Below are 18,328 nucleotides of genomic sequence, written 5' to 3'. Positions count from 1 at the left end.
GCTCTTGTTAAACCTAGACCTAAGAAGGCTGTAGCTGTGTTTGTGGTTTACCCCCTGGCAACTCCATTTCTATACTTGTGGTCTTGTGAATAAAATTAATCTTTATAATCTTGTCTGTGGTGGCCTGAGCTACGTGACATGCTCTTTTCCTTCCAGCTCTCTGATGAAACAGAGAGCTTACCTGAGTAGCAAAACTCTGCTGATCAATGGAGAAAAGTCAAGGAGCAACAGATATCCCAGCACCACCTTCTCCTCCTCCATCTTCCTTAATTCTCAAGATGACTTTTTTCTTCTTTTTTTCCTCCACCACTTCCCAGATACACACTGAGTTTTCACAGCACCTCCCTTCCTTTATTGCCACCCCTATTTCTGTTGCTAACATCTCATGCTAATAATGTAAATTATAATCCTAATTATATTTTTTTTGCTCATAAACCTCAGTTTTTATCTGTGCCTGGATGCCTTTTCCCCTTGCTGGGTCTCTCTGTTCTCACTCTCCCCCTTCTCTACCTTGCTCTACTTTGGGTCTGTTCCTTGCAGAACCTGACCTGTTTTCTTTTTTTTTTTTTCATAGTATCATTTAGCAAATTGATTTCCCAAAGCTGATCTGGCTGATTCCTCTCACGAACCATAACCGTTTTTTCTGACCTTTAAGAGGTGTAAATGCTGAGTTACAGGTCTTTCTCATGCCATGCAATCTGTGTTTGTAGCTACCTGAAGTCACCATTCCTTCCAGTACAGCTGACTGTACTTTCCATTCATTCCTGGATACAAGCTCACCTTTTCTGATAAAATCTTAGTGGCTGTTACTCACCTGTGCTGAGTTTTGCTGTCTGCAAACAAATGGCTGCATGAAAGATTGAGCTGGAGGACTGCAGAAAACATCCCTCATCTCTGTGTCCATCATTAAAATAGCTGTGTAATTAAACAGTTAGACCAAGCAAGAAATTGAAGCCAATGTTGGCAAGAAAATCCCTTCACCTCAAAAAAACAGAACCTCTATTGAGATAGGAAAGGATAAAAAGTTTGGGATTTCTTTCCAGACAATGTAATAGATGTGTTTTACCAGCTCAGATGACTGCAGCGTTCAGGCAGTTACATATCTCCAGGCATCTTGGTAAAAGGTGAAGGATTGGGGTCTAAGACTTTCAGACAGATTTTTCAGGAGTGAAACTCTCTTAAGTCCTTCCGAGGGCTTTGGCATGAGCTTTTCCTATTACACTGTTAAATATGGGAGATGATTTGGTACTAAAGCAAAGGCAGTAAATACCCGTGGAGCATGAAGCAGCCCTGGGGTGAGCAGAGCATTTTACCCACAGCAGTTGCTTCAGAAGTCTTACTTCTTCTCCACGCCCTGTTGCGTTTGGATTTGAGAAGTAATCTCCTGGCAAAGCCTCACAGCTGGCAAACCCTGCAGGAGGATTTGTCACCTGCATCACAAAGCTGCACAAAATCTGTCATGGAAAGAGCAAAGGGAGCTTTATCAGGAGAAAGGTGGCAGACTGATGGATGCAGCCATAGTAGCAGTTAAAAATGTATCACATATATTCCTTAGCTTGCCTGTTAGGGAGATTTAATTCCTTGAGGGTTTATAAAGGAGAAATAAATGCCCAGCATGTAATGATCATGATAAAATACCACAGATAGTTTAAATTTCTTTTTTTCTATAGTCTATCCCAATTAGTTCTCTAGTTACTAACAGGAAATAATTTCTGTGGAAATGGCTGAAGATAAACTACATAAAGTGTGATATTTCCTTGATAATTTCCAGTTTTTCACTGGCATTTGGGTGAATTTCACTGGAGCTTGTCACACCCAGACAATTTAGGAGCAAGGAAAACTTTTTCAAAACCTGCCAGCCCCACCCTCTTGGTTTTTGTTTGGTTTTATTTTTTAAATCAAGCTGTCCATCCTTCAGAAGCTCAGCTGTAATTCAGAGAAACTGCACACATACAATTAACAGAAGACCTCTGAAAAGCCAAAAGGATAAGCCATAGAATTTTTTTTTTTTTTTTTTTTTTTGCAGGTAGAGCCCACAGATGTTGCCTGAGATCCATTGTCATGCACCAGACATCTATTCCACAGCCATGGTCCCTCTCTAATACCTGTCCAGGCACAGATTTGGGGCTGAGTGCCTGAACAAACCTATTAAAGTCTCCCCCTTTCTACTGACCTCATCTGTAGTGAAATGTGAAAGAGATCTGGAGCCAGGAGCTCTGATCTGTCAAACCACTTCCTACACACGATGGCACACTCCGCCACACTGAGCATTGAGTTTGGTTTCCTGGATAACAGGCTAAAAGCTGAACAGAAAGCAGCCTTTGTTCTTTCCAGTGGAGCCAGCAAAATGAGGATTTGCTGACCAAAGCCATTGCTGCACACATGGGTGACGCTCCCAGATGTGATCAGGCACGACAGATGCCTCATCAAGCATTAATCAGCTCCTTGGCTTGGTTGGCAACAGCTCGTCACTTCTGAGAAACTTCACCATCCTCAGAGGTGTGGGGAGAAGATGTGGACAAGTCCCATGGAGCTCAAGTGGCTTTTGATGTGGCTCATGTTTGGATTAATCAAGGGGAACAAGCCAGGTAAAAGACTTTTTTTGCCATTTGGGGAGGGAAAATCTTATTTGGGTTTTTTGGTGGCTGTTAGAGGGTGTTCACAACATCTTGACTCCTTTCAGCAAAGGAAAGGTGTTAAGGAGCTTAAGGAAATTATTATTCTAAGGAAATGAGAGAAATGAGTTCTGTGCCCACAAACTTTCAACTCCAGAAAATCCAGAGCTTTAGAGGATATTTTTTGTCTGACTAATGTATGTATCCTCCAACCCATCATTGGATCAGTGGGCAGATCAAAGCAGCCTGAGGCAGCCCATCAAATTTCCTTTTTCCATTTTACTTGTAACTTTAGGGAACAAAAATATACACTGAGATGCCAGTATCTCTGTAGGTAAAATTGATGGCAATGCTATTAATTAAAAGGCGCCATCCAAATTTGCTATGAGTATTATGGGCATGAAATATTTTTTCAGCCGTGCCTCTCAATCAGCAGTGCCTGTGAACTGTGAATGGAGACAGCTAGTCCAATTCAGCATAATTTTACACATTTACAAATGGTGACACTGCTTATTTGGCTTATTTATCGTGACAAGTGTGTGCATTGAGAAACGGTCTGCTGACACATGAGTGTATTTAAATTTAAACTGCTTTGTTCAAAGGTAGGAAAAAAAATCTTCCATTGTCAGAGCTCCATAAATGTGACGTTTCCTTCTGTGTCTGATGATGGTGTCCAGACTGAGAGGTATGAACAGACACAGCCTAAGGCAGGTTCTCAGATATTCTGGTACTATAATTGCAGCTGGATCATCTTTAGCAGGGTTGGGAATTTTCCTCAGGGCTGGCTGTCTCAAGGGAAGAGTGTGTTGCTAATGACCGAATTCATTAATGCAGGAAGGACCTTCGCAAATACTGAAGCCCCGGGTGATTTTGTTCTCGTTATTTTGCCAGTAAGTGCTGCACCTTCTCCTCCATGGGGCATTTTCACTGCCAGATGGGGTGCCAGAGCCCACGGGAAGTGTTTTGTGCAGCGTGCAAGAGCAGCATTGTGAAACACTCAGCCAGAGATGTGTCAGTGGGATCAGTTCTGGGATGAGTCAGGGACCTCAGATCACACTTTCTGTATTACTCTGCCTGGAACATGTTGTGAAATTTCTTGCTGGCAGTTCTGGTTTATCAGAAATCTTTCTGGTTTTTTGGAAAAAAAATCGAGGGGTGTAAGAGCAGTTGCATTTTATGCTATTTGATGTAATTTTTTCACCACTGAATAAATAAATGCACAGCATTGCATTCTCCACTGTATCTCTAAGCTCTTATTTCCTCAGCTTCCTGTACTTATTTTCAATGTCTCTCCCAATGTTTAAACATAATATTTATATATATATTTGTAATTTCTCCCTGCAAATAATATGCTAGGGTAGAAATGCCACCTTTTACCAATTTAGGGGGTTTTAGTCATGGAGACACTTAAGGTGTTGTGGCTGTAAGACCTGTTGGTCTTAATTCCTTAGGGGAATCAACAAGGAGACCTAGGAATAGACATAAGCAGAGCAAAGGGAAAGGGACTGGGTCAAACTTGTCAAAAATCAACCAGGCTTCAGCACATGCAGTGCTTTTAAAATTATTTTGCCTCAGTATTTTCAGTTTGTCCCAGCACTGCAAGTTCAGTTTTGTAAATAGATCCAGCCCTAGATGGTGTTTTCTAAATGCACTATCAGGAATAAATATAACTAGAGGGAAAAGGAAATAAAAAGCATTTGTTTTGCAGAACAGTTTCACTGATAGTTCTCAAAGTCTTTTGAGAGGACAAAGTCCTGGGGGACTGGGGAAGTTAAGGCATGGGATGACAATTCATTTAATAAAAATTAAACTACACCATAGTGCTAAAAAGAAGAGAAATGCTGGTTTTCCTGTGAAGAGCATTAGATCTATCTCCTTTATTCTACACAGCCGCAGTGCCTAGAAGCTGCAGGCATGGGTGAATCTTGAAGTGAGGTTTAAACACAAGGTAAAAGCTGGTCTGCACCCCTACAACCTTTCCATCTTGCTGTTCATCATACAGGGATACACTGAATAGATTTGCAACTTAAACCTGGGAAGGATTGAAACTCACAAAAGAAAGAGATTGATTCAAGTGAATTTCATTCACACAAGATGGGTACCAGATCTCAGTCATTTAAATGAGAGGAATTTCTTTCCCATTATAATTGCATATTAGTGCTGGCTCCCATGGATTTGAAATGCAATGCAGAGTACATTAAAATTGTCAAACACAGACAAGTGCTTCTTGTAAGGTCAACTAGAGAGCAAATACCTTTATAAACCTTTCAGCTACAGTGGCCTTCAGCACCAAAGGGCTCAATATGCAGCTACATTTTAAAAATGTTTTTAAAAAATCATTAACAAATGTGATCCTGCTGAGGAAAAGCAGATATTACAGATGGAGATCTTGCAGTACCTGCTTCTTCAGTTGGAGGAACTGTTTTCCCACCTCATCAGAAGTGAGATGTTATGTCCTTTTTCCTTTTATTGAAGAAAAAAATCCACTCTTCATCTATTTCCAGAAAGCCACTGCTTCTGACTTTGCTCACTGTTGCCTTCAGAGTGTTATTTTGGTCTCTGTATCCCCTCAATGTTCAGCTTTGTCTGCCCTGTTTTCCTTATTGCATTAATGCTATCTTCAAAGCCCAGCTTCTGGGTATTTTCTACCCACAGATTCCATTCCCTGACCTTGGTCCTGAATTTTGGAACAATGTGGCTCACTGAGTTTTTGCTCCATCTCCTCCAATGCTTCCCAAAACCCCACAATTCCAAAGTCCTTCCATGACTTTCCTCCCTTGAATCCCTGTTTCTCAACTCTGCCAGGGGAGCAGCACTCTGTCATCTTCTGCGCATTTTTTTTTTTTTTTTTTTAATGTTCTTCATTTGTAAAGTGTGAGCCCTCACATAGACACCATATAACCCTGTGTGTGGAAAATACTTCATTCATGACATCAGAAAAATCATTGCCAGGTACAGAAAATTTCCATCTTGCTCTTGAGATCTTCAAGGCGAAGCTCCATGATCACACTAAGTTCCAAAGTCAGGTGAGATGAGTCCTTAGGGCACATTTGAAATCAAAATTTCCTCTCTAGACCTTTTTTTTTTTCACTTTTCCAAGACTGGGACACACGCTTGTCAGACCATTCAATTACTTTCAGAGAGGATATTCTCTACTGCCCTTTCAGCCCTAAGAAATGCAAGGCTGAGAAAGTTCCAGACAAAGGAAAGAATCTGTATCTCTGCTGCTGTTTAAAAAGAGGATTTTTGTTTCCTTTTAGATGAAAATATCAAAGAAAAGTGTGTTACTGAGGTTACCTATTTAAACAAAAATGTCACACACCAAAACAAGGTTTTCACGTATGATATTCTCAAAACTTGGCTCCTTGTTCTGTGACAAAACCATGTGCTGTGGTTGCATTCAGAGAGTCTGAGCTCTGCGGCTTTACCACAGAACCAAGGATGTTATAAACACCCAGAAACAAAAACAAGTGTTCCCCATCCTTCACTTAGTGCACTTTCTACACAGCACACTATGCCCAGGCTAGTTTTCCTCCCTCTCCTACTTTCTTTTCTTGATGCTCCCTTTTCTTGATCCCACATTTTGAGTCCAAGTCCCCAGCCCAGCCTCCCTGCTAAGGCAGGTGTGAGATTTATCAATGCATCCGGTAAACCACTCTGATTATCAATGTCAGCATGTAAGAACATTCTTCCACCACTGCAGCTGATAAAAAGAAAGGAGCATCTTAAAGCTTTGCTTTGGAGAAGCTGTACTCTAGAGAGGTTTGCCCAGTTCCACTTCTCACAGAAGGAGCTAAGAAGGCACATTCCTGAGGGTAAATTAAGCTTAGCACGAGAAAGATTAGTCCACTGTGCGACCTGCTCTAGCCTTGCTGTATGTGGAATTTTTTTTTTTGCATTAGATTCCACTGCCTAGGTCAATGGCAAACAGCTGGTCAGCAGGATTAAGCCAAGTGCATTTCTCACAAACCCAGTTTTTTATGGACCTAGAGCTCCTGACAGTTCATATTGCATTTTATTTTACACTGTTTTTCAAACAGAGACATCTGGTACAGCAAACTTAGCAGGGACTGAACTGCCAGATCCTTAGAACAGGACATTCTTTTTCCCCACAGCTGGGCACATTCAAACCCCCCTCCATCCCCCTAAAGCTGGTCTCTCCTCCACTGCTGTTTGTAATAAAACTTGTGCCTGGTCATTTTATCTGCCCTGTATTTCTGTCACTTACACTGCAGACTCACTACTACTCAAATTATTTTTTAAGATAATCTCTCTATATCTAAGATACAGCTAATTATAATCTCACGGACAAATTACAATAAAGCTGGAGTCTGTACCCCAACCCCACATCTGTGATCTATTTCCATCTTACAAATTCACCTAAGCAACAAATTATATTAATGGGGGAAAGAATCCTGCAGAGCTGAGGCTTGCTTGTTAAAGGATCCTTTGGGAATAAGTTTTGAAGTTAGAAAAAGTTCATTACCATTTCAGTCCTGTTGTCAGTATCAGTTCCTTTGCTTTGCCGTATCAGTTTCGTCTTCATGCACCATTTAGAGAGCCCAGTTTCACACAGCACATAAATCCCCAAGGCTGATTTAGCTTTTCAGGCAAAGCTGGGGAAATATCTTCATTTTGGCCTGGTTTGATTTGTTGCTGTCTCTGGGGAGAAGTGCTCTTCATCTCTGAACTGGGCAGGTGTGTGCAATGCCTCGTTTCTTCCACTGCTTCTGCCCAAAACTTCAGAACATTCAGTTTCCTACTATCCCATCCTACTGCCTTTTTTTAAGGGGAAAATCATCCTATTTTTGCACTTTGCTGCTTTAACTTGACATCAGAATAATGTCAGCGCTGGTGACACACAGCCACATGACAGAGGAAGTTCTGAGTTTAGGTTATTGTGGCATGACTCACGGTCTGTGTTTTACCTAGCACTAAAAATACCTGTTACAAATTTTCCCCACTCACTCCTTGTGGACTGAAGGTGTTGTTTTAAAGCTTCATCTATCACTGCTCTGCCAACTCAGACATGGAAGAGAAACAGGCAGGAGGGTTTCATGAAGCCTGGTACTGCCTGCACACCCACCAAGAGCAGTTTTGTGGTTGGGTGAGTAACATACTTGAATGGGAAACGTGAGGGAGGAAACCTGAAAGAACCTATGTTGATTTAGATGCTGGTTTTCTTTCCCTCCAGTGTCCCCTGTGTGATATCTGACAGCTCATGTGGAAATCCTAGATGCCCTGAGACATCTCAAATGGCATCAGCTCACACCTATCTGTTGGTTCAGATGACAAAGCTTGCAGGTCTCAAAAAACCTTTCAAATTTAATTTAAGGAACACTCCAGCAGAACCAATAACTTCTTTTGAATTTTTACATTTCATGGCTGGCTGTTTTCTCAGTACACAAGTCTCCTAATTCCAAGGGTTTGTCTCCATCCACTCCATCATAGTAATTGAAACCACCTCCAGAATTTCCACAAATGCTGTAGGCACCAAAAATCCATTAATATGGGGAGAAACAGAAATTCCCATCTGCCTTGGGAGAGCTAAGTGTTCTCATAATTCTGCAACTGACAGAAGAGCTAAATCCCCATGAACACAATTACACCAGCCTCTCTGTCTGGCCCATTTATTACCTCTAAGTGCAGAGAAATGGAATCCCAAGATACTTTTGGGGTGTGGGAAGTGAGAATAGTTGGTAGGGACTGATGAATTTTGTGAATGAAGGAAAGAGAGAATAGTGGACATCAGGATAGAAAGAGAAAGAAATAGTGGTACACAACACCTTGTCATGGGGACGAATAATTGGAATATTTCTCACAGAGGGAAAATGAGGCAAACAAAACATCGAGACATCTCAAGGTAATGTATTTCAAACCAGTAATAGCAGGAGTGCAACCCTGGAACAGCTGTGGAGGGATGCAGAATCCAGGGAAAGCCGGGCTGTGCAAAACTAGATCACCACAGCCTGTGAGGCAGGTTATGCCCAGATGTGCTGGCCTTTCAAAAGATTGATATTTTCATATCATGCCAACTCAAACAAGCTGATTGGCTAATTACCAAGAAGGTGGAAAAAAAAAAACAACAAAAAACCAGAAATCTAGTGAAGGAAAAAATCTACCCTGCCATTCCATGCTCCCTGGTTTCTTCCAATCCCTTGGCTATTTTACCATTCACACAGCAAGGGCATTGATTTTTTTAGAAGCAAACCATGCAGTTTCCTTGGGCACAAAGATGGAATGGAGTTTTAGGCATGACTCACTCCAGAGGTCAGTGTGGTCCAGACCTCACCAAGTCTGTGTCCCCTCTGCAGTCTTCCCAAACTATTCTAGGAGGTGCCATGACATGAAACCAAAGAAAGACATGGAGATGCTGGAACACGTCCATAGAAGGGCAGTGGAGCTGGGGAAGGGTCTGGAGCACACTTCTGTTGAGGACAGGCTGAGGGAACTCACCCTGGAGAAAAGGAGGCCCAGGGAGGATCTTTTCACTTCCTACAGCTGCCTGGCAGGAGGGTGCATGGGTTACATGCTGAGTATCTACTTTTTCTAGAAAAAAACCACATAAAGAGAAGCACTTCTAAAGGTATATAAGATACTTTGAGATAATTAAGAGCAGCTGTGGCAAAGGATATTTTGCAATATCCGTATTCATATACGGTTTCTCCCAGTGTGAGGACTGGTGCAACAATAAACCCAAAAGCTGATGGCTTTGATATCAAACACATTGGTGAGGAACTCTAGCATGGGTCGAGAAGCTGGAGTTTTAAAAGGTTATGATGGTTGCAAAGGAAAAGGTTCTTGAAAATGGGAGCAAAATATTTTATGTGACAATGAAACAGTTAAAAGTCAAAGGGAGGCAGGCACAAGGTCACAATGAGACCTGGGAAATTCATCTTCCAAAATCCTTTCTGGAGCAGAGAAAAGAATATGGTTGTAAAGGTCAAAGAAGATTCTGCAGTTATTTAGATGTGAGAAGACAAGAAATTGCGAAGTGTGGATGAAATAAAAATGCTGGATCCAAGGAAGGTTGTGTGAGATCCAGCTGCAATGTAGATGTTCACCATCTCCCAAGTGCATAATTTCTGCTCAATCCCTATCTGATGTGTTCAAGTTCAGAAGAACCCAATACCTGATCATCAATTAAAAGAATGTTTGCCCTTTATGATGAATAGGTTAAATGTTTCAGGTTTTCTTAAGAAGAGAATAATGAGCTGTAGGTTTGAGTGCCTTGTACTGAGATTCAGATCTGTGATCTGCTTCAAAGAGGCTTTTGAAGTCTTGAGGGAAACAAGCTTTTAGCTTTCAGGGAAAGTGAGAGTACATGATCTCAACTTGCTGCTGATCTGATAGCTCTTTAATTTTAATCACCCTGACAGTCTGTGGTAAACCATGTGGTTAACTATTTCGGGTGCAGTCGCTTCTCTCAAAGCCACAGTCTGATGTAGTTTACAAGGCAAATCCTTTGATAACACAAAGGTACAAGGGGATTAAAACAACCTTTTTGCAGATTAGCTGTTAAACTGCTCACATACTTTTTGTTGTTGCCTTCTTCAAACTTTGTGACTTTTTCTAAACAGCAAGACAATGTAAAGTGAAAAGGGCAGAAAATATCGAAGGGCTGGGAGTCACAGGTTGAGTTGCTGTTGGTCTTTCGAGGAAAAGGTTCTTTGGGAGTCAAGGGCAGACACCAAATGATGAACAGCTATCAGGGACTCGAGGGCCTTTTGCAGTCATTCCTGCTGGTTGCTGAGGCCGCATTAATTATGGCTGCAGAAAATGCAAGGATATGATGACTAAGAAATTTCACTCCTGATAGCTGTTACTGTTATGCATAAGCGTAAAGGGCCACGGATTTTGCACCCGAAGATCCAGAGTGCCAGCCTTGGTGCAACCAGACTATTTGATCCTTTAATTTCTCAGCCTTTAGGCCTCAAATAATCATTAAGTAGTGCCTTTGTCAATTTTTGGGTCCCCAGCTCAGCTTGATCAGGCTTTTCAAGTGCACTGAAATGTTCTAACTTAATTCATTCCAACTGATTGAGAAGTATATTTAGATATGATCTGCTGATGACACAACACTTCACGTCCTTGTTTTGAGACAAGTTGCATTTAGGTTTGCAAACTTATTTCACAGTAAGCTGCTCTTCAGTGTCCTGAGACAGAACTGAGAGTCTAAGCCCATTCCCAATGCTTGCTTATAGATGATTGCAACTTTTAATTGCTTACTTTTGCCTATTGTGCCTCACTCCATAGACCAAGGGCTGCACACTGCAGGTACATGGACTCCAAAACAATTGTGTACAGCTTCAGTAAGAAAATATTGATAGTGTTTCATGTTGTCCGTCTGCTGGACGTATCTGGTATTGAGAATGGGGAAGTCCTTGATGCATAAAGTAAAATGCCAGGCTGTGCTGATTCTCAGGCTTTCTATTTGCAGGTTTATGCCCACATCTTCCAACGCCTGAATTTGCTGATGTTACTGCTGAAATGTATCCACCACAGACCAAACTGTACTATGAGTGTGACCCTGGCTATGTCAGAAAAGCTAGTGCATACCCAGGAATTCTGTGTAAGATTGAACAGCAGGGTGCTGTTTGGAAATACAGTCTATTTGAATGCTTTGGTGAGTGTGTGTTGTCTTCTTTCTATACATAGCAGTGTTTCTCCAAAGTGTTACTTGATATAAAATAAATCTGGGCACAGAAAGTGCTTACTTTTCTGTGTTAGAGCTTGAAACAGTTCTATCAAACCTCTAAAAGCTTGGGTGCTCTGGCACATTTTTTCTGATTATTGTCCTGCTGTAACTCAGCAAATATAACTTTTCCACAGATGAGAAAAATTTGTTGTCAACGGCTCCCACAATGGAGTTAGGACTTACACAGGAGCCAGAAAGAGAACCAAGGAGCCCTGCACCCCAGAAGCGAGAAGACTTTTCAGAGTCCAAACAAAAAGGTAAATAAGAGCTCATTCAATACTGTAATGCTTGTCCTGCTGATTTCCATGTAAGTAGTGTAAAAATGGTGAGTAATATTTAATTATTTTGCAGACAGAGGGAAAGAAATTATTTCTGTAATATCTTGGCTGAATAAGTGATATGGTGTAAGCAAATGAGTATTTTATATCCTAACCAAAAATTAGAAAGGCTTGGTATATTCTGCTTGTGTGTATTTTCTCAGAACACAAGATTTTCAAGAAAACAGAAAACAGTATAAAAAATCTGTCTGCTTTAACTGTGTGCTGCCTTGTGCTCCCACAGATTTCTGTGGTCCTCCCAAGACTATTCCACATGCCTCGATAAGGCTGCCCCGACTACATTACGTGGGACAAGTCTTACATTTCAAATGCCAGACAGGTTATGATAAGAGACCTCCCACCTTTGGCAGCAGGACGTGCAAGGAAGAGAATGGCAAAATCATCTGGACCCCCCTTGACATGAGATGCACCAATGACAGCAGCCAGTGGCCACCACAGACCATTGGGCCAGGTAAGGTGGTTGTGATTATACCACAACGATGTCCTGACCTGCTTATGTGGGGTTCAGACACCCCCAGCTGTCGTGGGGAGAGTGGGAGCTTCAAAAAAGTTTACTAAAGAAGCCCTGCCCCCGAGGGGAAGAAAGAACTCCCTTGTGTATTTAAATGCCTTCGCAGAAAGGGGTTTAAATGAAAGCAAATCCTTCCTTAGCCTCAGATTTTGTCAACAGTTTAAATTTAAAGAATCACTCTGCCCTGCAAGTTCTATTGATGACAAATCAGATGTATTTATATAGAAATGAGTTGTTTATTAAGACAAATGAACAGGAGGTAACAGACAAAAGATCTTCATCAGGATTACTTACTACATAGTATAAAACTAAAAGAACTGTTAGCAGATTATAGTATAACATAAAACAGTGCACTGTATCAAGGTACCTATACTAAAACCAACAAAAGAAATAGTATTATTTAGAAGTTGAATATAACTTACCACTGAAATGATGATAATATACACAGACAGATTCCTTCACTTAATCACCTGGTAAGTAACCATGAAATAGGTGTCTGTACTCATGGAAGAAACTTCACACATTTCCAGGAAAATGTACAGATTTCTGCTTTGTGAAAGTTTGCTGTGGCTTTTATAGCTGTAAAATGAATGGCTGTCAGTGAGAAATTCAGCCTATTTTGTCATTCCAGCCCTTGTAACCTTATCAGACCACTGCACACACAGTTTCAGCATCAGCCCTGTATTTTCTCCCCTGTTTCATGGATCTGTTTCCCTGTGGTGCCTGGTTCAGAGTGTTCCCAGTACAGAAGTCACAATTTGCTGTCTGGTCTTTCCTCTTCCATTGTGACACTATTGAAAATTTCACTTGATGCTATCAGGATAAAAGTGCTTCTCATTGTGATGGATATAACCCATCAACAAACCAGTCCTAGAAAACATTGCAGCCTATTGAAATGACATATATTTAAAAACTACAAATATTTTTAATTTTTTAAATTGGGATTGTGAAAAACATAGGACTGGATAACAAAAGAATCCCCCTCAGCCTTTAATTCAACAAAACAGTAATTCCAGTTTCCTGCAAAATGCTCTCAATCCTCAGCAAGGTCAGGTTCTTGCAAAGAGAGCACGAAATATTTATTCTCCTAAAATGTTGCCTGGGTATTTGTTATGATATGATGTCTGTAATGAGGCTGGAACTTTCTCAGTTCTCCTTCAGCATTCAGCAACAAAGAAGTTTATCAAGAAACCACTATTACAGAATGTCTTGTTAAAAATCTGTCCATATCTCATGCTGGGGCAAGATCAGAGCTTCCTTTTCAGGATAAGAGAAATTCAATTAATTTCTTGCACCAGGGAAGTTTTAGCTTACATTTCTGGGCAAAAACAGGTCCTCGTTGAAACCGTGTTTGCAAGTACTAGCTTGGCACCTTGAAAATCATTCTTCTAGTCTCATGTGAAGTAAAGATCTTAGATGGATCCCATTCCAGTTCACTTCATGCCCGCCAGGTATCAGATCAGCAGATATGTTGGTGTCCAGGCTGATGGCCAAGAAACAAACATGGCAATTTTAAAGTGTTCTGTGCAGAGGGTGAGCTGTCAGATTCTACCTTGGTGCTGGAATGAGTGGGCTCTTTGCATGACTCTGTCCTCATCACTGCTCTGGTGTTCTTCATCAGAAGAGCAAATTAATACAAAAATCAGGAATTTCTCTCTTCGTAGGTTTGGCTCTTCTGTCCTCTTCCCCTTCTTCGTCAGGGACACTGCCAGTGACAGGTATGCCATTTTATTAAAGACTTCATCACCCAGAGCACTTAGTTGGTTTTCCAGTTTGTTGTTCTATTCCAAAGAGACCCATTTCTGCCAGAAAAGCTACTTAGTGCACTGCAAGACCGATCTATATCCATGTATTGCGTGAGAAGTTAGTAAAGACAGTATAAACAGATTATTTTATCACTTAAGCTTTTATAAAGAAGTTTTCAAAGATTTGAAAGGAATGTAAAAGAAAACAGATCAACCAAAAGTCTGTTTTGTAAATGGAGGCATTTTCAGATTCTTCTTTGAGGCTTTCTGTGAATTCAGTGAATCACTTCAACTGGAAAAGAGCAGAAAAAAAAATAGTAAATATTTCAATGTTGAGTTTTTCTCACATTTTCAAAGGAATAAAAAGAAGACAGGTAAATAGAACATTTCTTCACAGCTAAACCAGTGCATTTATATTAGTCTGAAGAGATTTTCTTCTCTTCCTTCCCATCTTCTTCCCTTCCATCTTCCATTCAGCCATTAGCTGATGAAAGAGAAATTGTGTCTTACTGTGCATATGCACAAGACTTTGCACAAGGGCTCTTGATTCCAGCTGGAGTCTGCCGAAAACTGTAGTGCGCATTATGGTGAGAAGGAATAATGGAGTGAGATGAAAGAAGGGAAAGAGGAGTTTTGCAAACTATTCCAGAGACCACAACATCAGTAGTCCCTAGCTATTTGACTGTGGTCAATCTCTACCTGCCCGAGTCCCCTCTGATTGGGTCTTGGGAGCAATGGGGGAACATGGAAAAATTCCTGCCTCTGGGCAGAGGGGCAAGATGAGACTCTATCCCTAATCTTGCCTGTTTTTCCCAGCTGGAGTAAATGCAATAATTAAGATAATTCCAGGTACTAACCATATTGATTTTTAGGTTTTACAGCTTTATGCTTTGTTCTGCTTATCATTCCCACTGCCTTTGTGTGACTCACCAAGAAGACAATAAGGTAAGTGGGACAAAATGAGGAAAATGTGAAAACTAACAAAAAAATCCCTAGAGGTGGAAGAGTTATCAACGAGATTAGCCTCTTCCTATTGCACTGCTTAGATTTCTGGACATCTCCTTTGGTGTTAAATATGACCCTGGATTTTGGGATTGTCTGATTCAGCCATTAAATACTGTCACAAGAAAAGGAGGAATCAGATTTTGAAATCAAAGAAAATCTCGGAACAAGTTGCCCAGAGAGGTTTTGGACTTCTCATCCCTGGAAGTGTCCAAGGCCAGGTCAGATGGAGCTTGGAGCAACCTGGTCCAGTGGAAGGTGTCCCTGCCCATGGCAGCAGGATGAAATGAGATGGACTTTAAGGTCCCTTCCAACCCAAATCATTCTGTGATTCTGTAATTCTACAAAGCAGTATTTGTCCTAGCCATTGTGGAACAGAGAATGGCAGTTCAAATAATGGGTGGGAGATTAATTCTGTGGGAAAAATAGAGGTTAATTATGCAAACACGTTGTTTCATATAGATTACACAATCAGTCTCTTTCTCTCCAGCTAAGCTGTGGGAAGTCTGGGGGAGCATTTGCCACCACAGCCACATAATTCTGTTTCCTTCATCCCCCTGATTTCAGAGTTGTATCATGACAACTTTGTACTTCAGATTTATTTCAGTCTGGCCTTCCCCCTGTTTCTGTTACTACACTGAGATGCACCAAGGATGTTCCTGTTCACAGGCTCCCCAGCCTACTTAAGCCAAGATGTCCTCATTTAACATTTGGGAATTCTCCTCTTCTTCCCTCTCTTTGCTAATCCTTGTTGTCTGTTTCTCTTCACGTTCCTTATTAATTACTGGTACTTCTTAGCTGAATGGGGATTTTTCTTGAAAAGTGAGAAGGGAGGTCCTCATGAAATCACATCAGAAGTAGACTTCTGTCAATTCATGGCTGGATAAAGCTATATAAAGTGTAAAAAATACTTTGAAACATGCTTTAGTCAAGATAGTCAACCATGGTGCAGCTTGCCTGGGCCATTGTAGGATTTCTGAAAATATCCTTTGTGAAAAAGTGTCAAGAATTATCTACATAATACTGGCTTTGTGGTGGAAAAAAGGTGAAATAGCCAATGCCAGATGAAATAGTAACTGACAAATGAAAGAGTAACTGAGATCCTAAATGGTGTCTTCTGCAAAAAATACTCTTTGTTTCTCAAAGTAAATGTAGAAGAAGCCATAGAAAATCTGCTTCTTCCCACTGATATTAAAGCCTTTTTCCTGTTATAGGGAAGACTTCTCAGGGAATTGTGTCATTCAGATACAAACTCCTGAAATTAATGACCCACCACAGAAGAAACCAGATTGTATCAGCAACCCTAAGACCAGCAGTGGCAAACGAGGAGGAAGCTTGGACATTCAAATCCAACGTGTGAAGGAGACAGAAGATGTTACAGCTAACTCTTGTGGAGACAGCATGACTTTTCACTTACGGAGTCCTGGTAGGAGGACTGCACCCCATCACTGACAGATGGGGAAAAAGCCTGGCTGAAACTGCCTCCCAAACCCACTTCTCCTCCTGCCATGCAGCAGATGTATTTCTAATATAACTGCAGCCCCTCCCAAGCCACCAGGAGTACATATGGACCATTCTCCCCAGAACATTAAATGGTGCCACCATCATTTCAGCCCACACACCACCCTCCTCACACACAGAGCAGCTTTGCTGGACACCTGACGTCCCCTTGCTTCTTCCCTGCCCAGCTGGGTCAAGCGCAAGCACACTTTTCTCCTCAAATTGTTCCCCTTAGAAATTAAACCCCTTCATCCCCTGCACTGCAGCTGAAGATCTCACTGGACTCCCTTATGGTTCACTATATACATGCATTCCTCATCACTCTCCTCTTCCCAATTATTTTGGATTAGTGCCTTCTGTGACAGTTCCTAGATCATTCCTCGAGCTCAGATAAGGATGCTGCAGATTGTGGCAGCTGATTAATTTGACAGCTCCTTTCGTATCTGCAGAGTGTGAGAGAGCCCAGCACAAAGGCATCTGAGGACAGGCTCAAGCACACATAATACTTGACATGTTCTTGTATTATTAGGAGTTTGTGAGGTCTGGATAGTTTTCTGCCTTGTTTTAGCCATGCTCAGCTGGGTAAGATGGTTTTCACCTGGCTGAATGCAAGTATCTGTGTCTGAGGAAGGCAGTGGGGAGGAACAAGTCCTTTTTAGAGAGCAGTTCATCTTACCCTATTGTGTCTCTCTATATAATAATAAATATATATATATATAATTGTTCTATAATATATGTATGTGAATATGTATTTATTTATATACACACAGATATAGTTATTTATGTATATATATGTCAAATGACTCAGGGTCATGACCTGTTTCTCTGCATTGACTTTAGCAATGCCCAGATTGACCCGATTAACATATGCTTACGTGGCGTATGACAAAAGCCAAATGGGATGGATCCCTTCCTTATAATTCAGGAGACATGAGGACATTTTGGTCTAGTTTTCTATTTCAAGATAGAGTGTATGTGTCATTGCTTTACTGGTTAGTATTCCTGTTGAGTTACTCTCACTCTATAGCCTTAATGTTTATATTTCCCATGGCTTTTTTTATTCCTGTTGGAATAGGACTTATTTGTACCATGTGTCTTATCCTGTGAATCCTCAGTAAGTTCATCAATAATGTCAAGTATCCTGGGAATGTTGATCTACTGGAAGGTAGGAAGGGTCTGCAGAAGGATCTGGGTGGGCTGGATCGATGGTGGGAGGCCAATGGAATGAGATGCAACAAGACCAAGTGCTGGATCCTACATTTCAGCCACAATAACCCCTGACTGTGCTACAGGCTGGGACAAAGTGGCTGGAAAGTGTCCCAGTGGGACAGGACCAGGGGGTGCTGGTGACAGCAGCTGAACATGAGTCAGCTGTGCCCAGGTGATCAAGAGGGCCAGTGGCATCATGGCTTGTAACAGCAATAGTGTAGCCAGCAGGACCAGGGCAGAGATTGTCCCCCTGTACTTGGCACTTGTGAAGCCACACCATGAGTGCTGTGTCAAATTTCGTACCTCTCAGTTCAGGAAAGACATTGAGGTTCTGGAATGAGTCCGGAGAAGGACAATGAAACTAGTGAAGAGTCCAGTGGGCAAGTCCTATGAGGAGTGTCTGAGGGAGCTGGGATTATTTATCCCAGAAAAAAACAGGCTCAGGAGAGACTTTATTACTCTCTGCAACTCTGGTGAGGGTCTGTCACTTCTCCCAGGCAAACAGTGACGGGATGAGAGGACACAGTCTTAAGCTGTACCAGGGAAGGTTCAAACTGGACCTCAGGAAGAATTTCTTCACTGAAAGGGTTGTTAAGCATTGGAATGGGCTGCCCAGGGAGGGTGTGGAATCACCATCCCTGAAAGTGTTCAAGAAATGGCTGGACATGTCACATGTTGCCACAAGGTGGTCAAAGATTGGACTTAATCAT

General features: G+C 41.5%; 1 protein-coding gene across 1 annotated transcript; it reads left to right on the top strand.

Moving 5' to 3' along the window:
- The first annotated feature begins 2,392 nt into the window (after positions 1–2,392).
- On the top strand, positions 2,393–17,069 carry LOC120751999 (interleukin-2 receptor subunit alpha-like). Its single transcript, XM_040062595.2, has 7 exons — positions 2,393–2,588; positions 11,056–11,241; positions 11,448–11,570; positions 11,875–12,102; positions 13,827–13,880; positions 14,780–14,852; positions 16,124–17,069. Exons 1-6 carry the CDS (start codon positions 2,513–2,515, stop codon positions 14,830–14,832), a joined length of 720 nt encoding a protein of 239 aa, XP_039918529.1. The 5' UTR covers positions 2,393–2,512; the 3' UTR covers positions 14,833–14,852; positions 16,124–17,069.
- Positions 17,070–18,328: the final 1,259 nt, after the last annotated feature.

This window comes from Hirundo rustica, chromosome 4, assembly GCF_015227805.2.
Source record: "Hirundo rustica isolate bHirRus1 chromosome 4, bHirRus1.pri.v3, whole genome shotgun sequence".
In the NCBI taxonomy this organism is placed as follows: domain Eukaryota; kingdom Metazoa; phylum Chordata; class Aves; order Passeriformes; family Hirundinidae; genus Hirundo; species Hirundo rustica.
The sequence above is the reverse complement of the archived record's forward strand: the minus strand, read 5'-3'. Positions and strand labels throughout refer to the sequence as shown.

Bases quoted from the DNA above. Each gene is read 5' to 3' on its own strand.
- LOC120751999 (XM_040062595.2), top strand. From the start codon at position 2,513: ATGTGGACAAGTCCCATGGAGCTCAAGTGGCTTTTGATGTGGCTCATG. The intron at 2,589-11,055 runs GTAAAAGACTTT...TTCTATTTGCAG, and splicing joins AATCAAGGGGAACAAGCCAG to GTTTATGCCCACATCTTCCA. The intron at 13,881-14,779 runs GTATGCCATTTT...ATTGATTTTTAG, and splicing joins AGGGACACTGCCAGTGACAG to GTTTTACAGCTTTATGCTTT.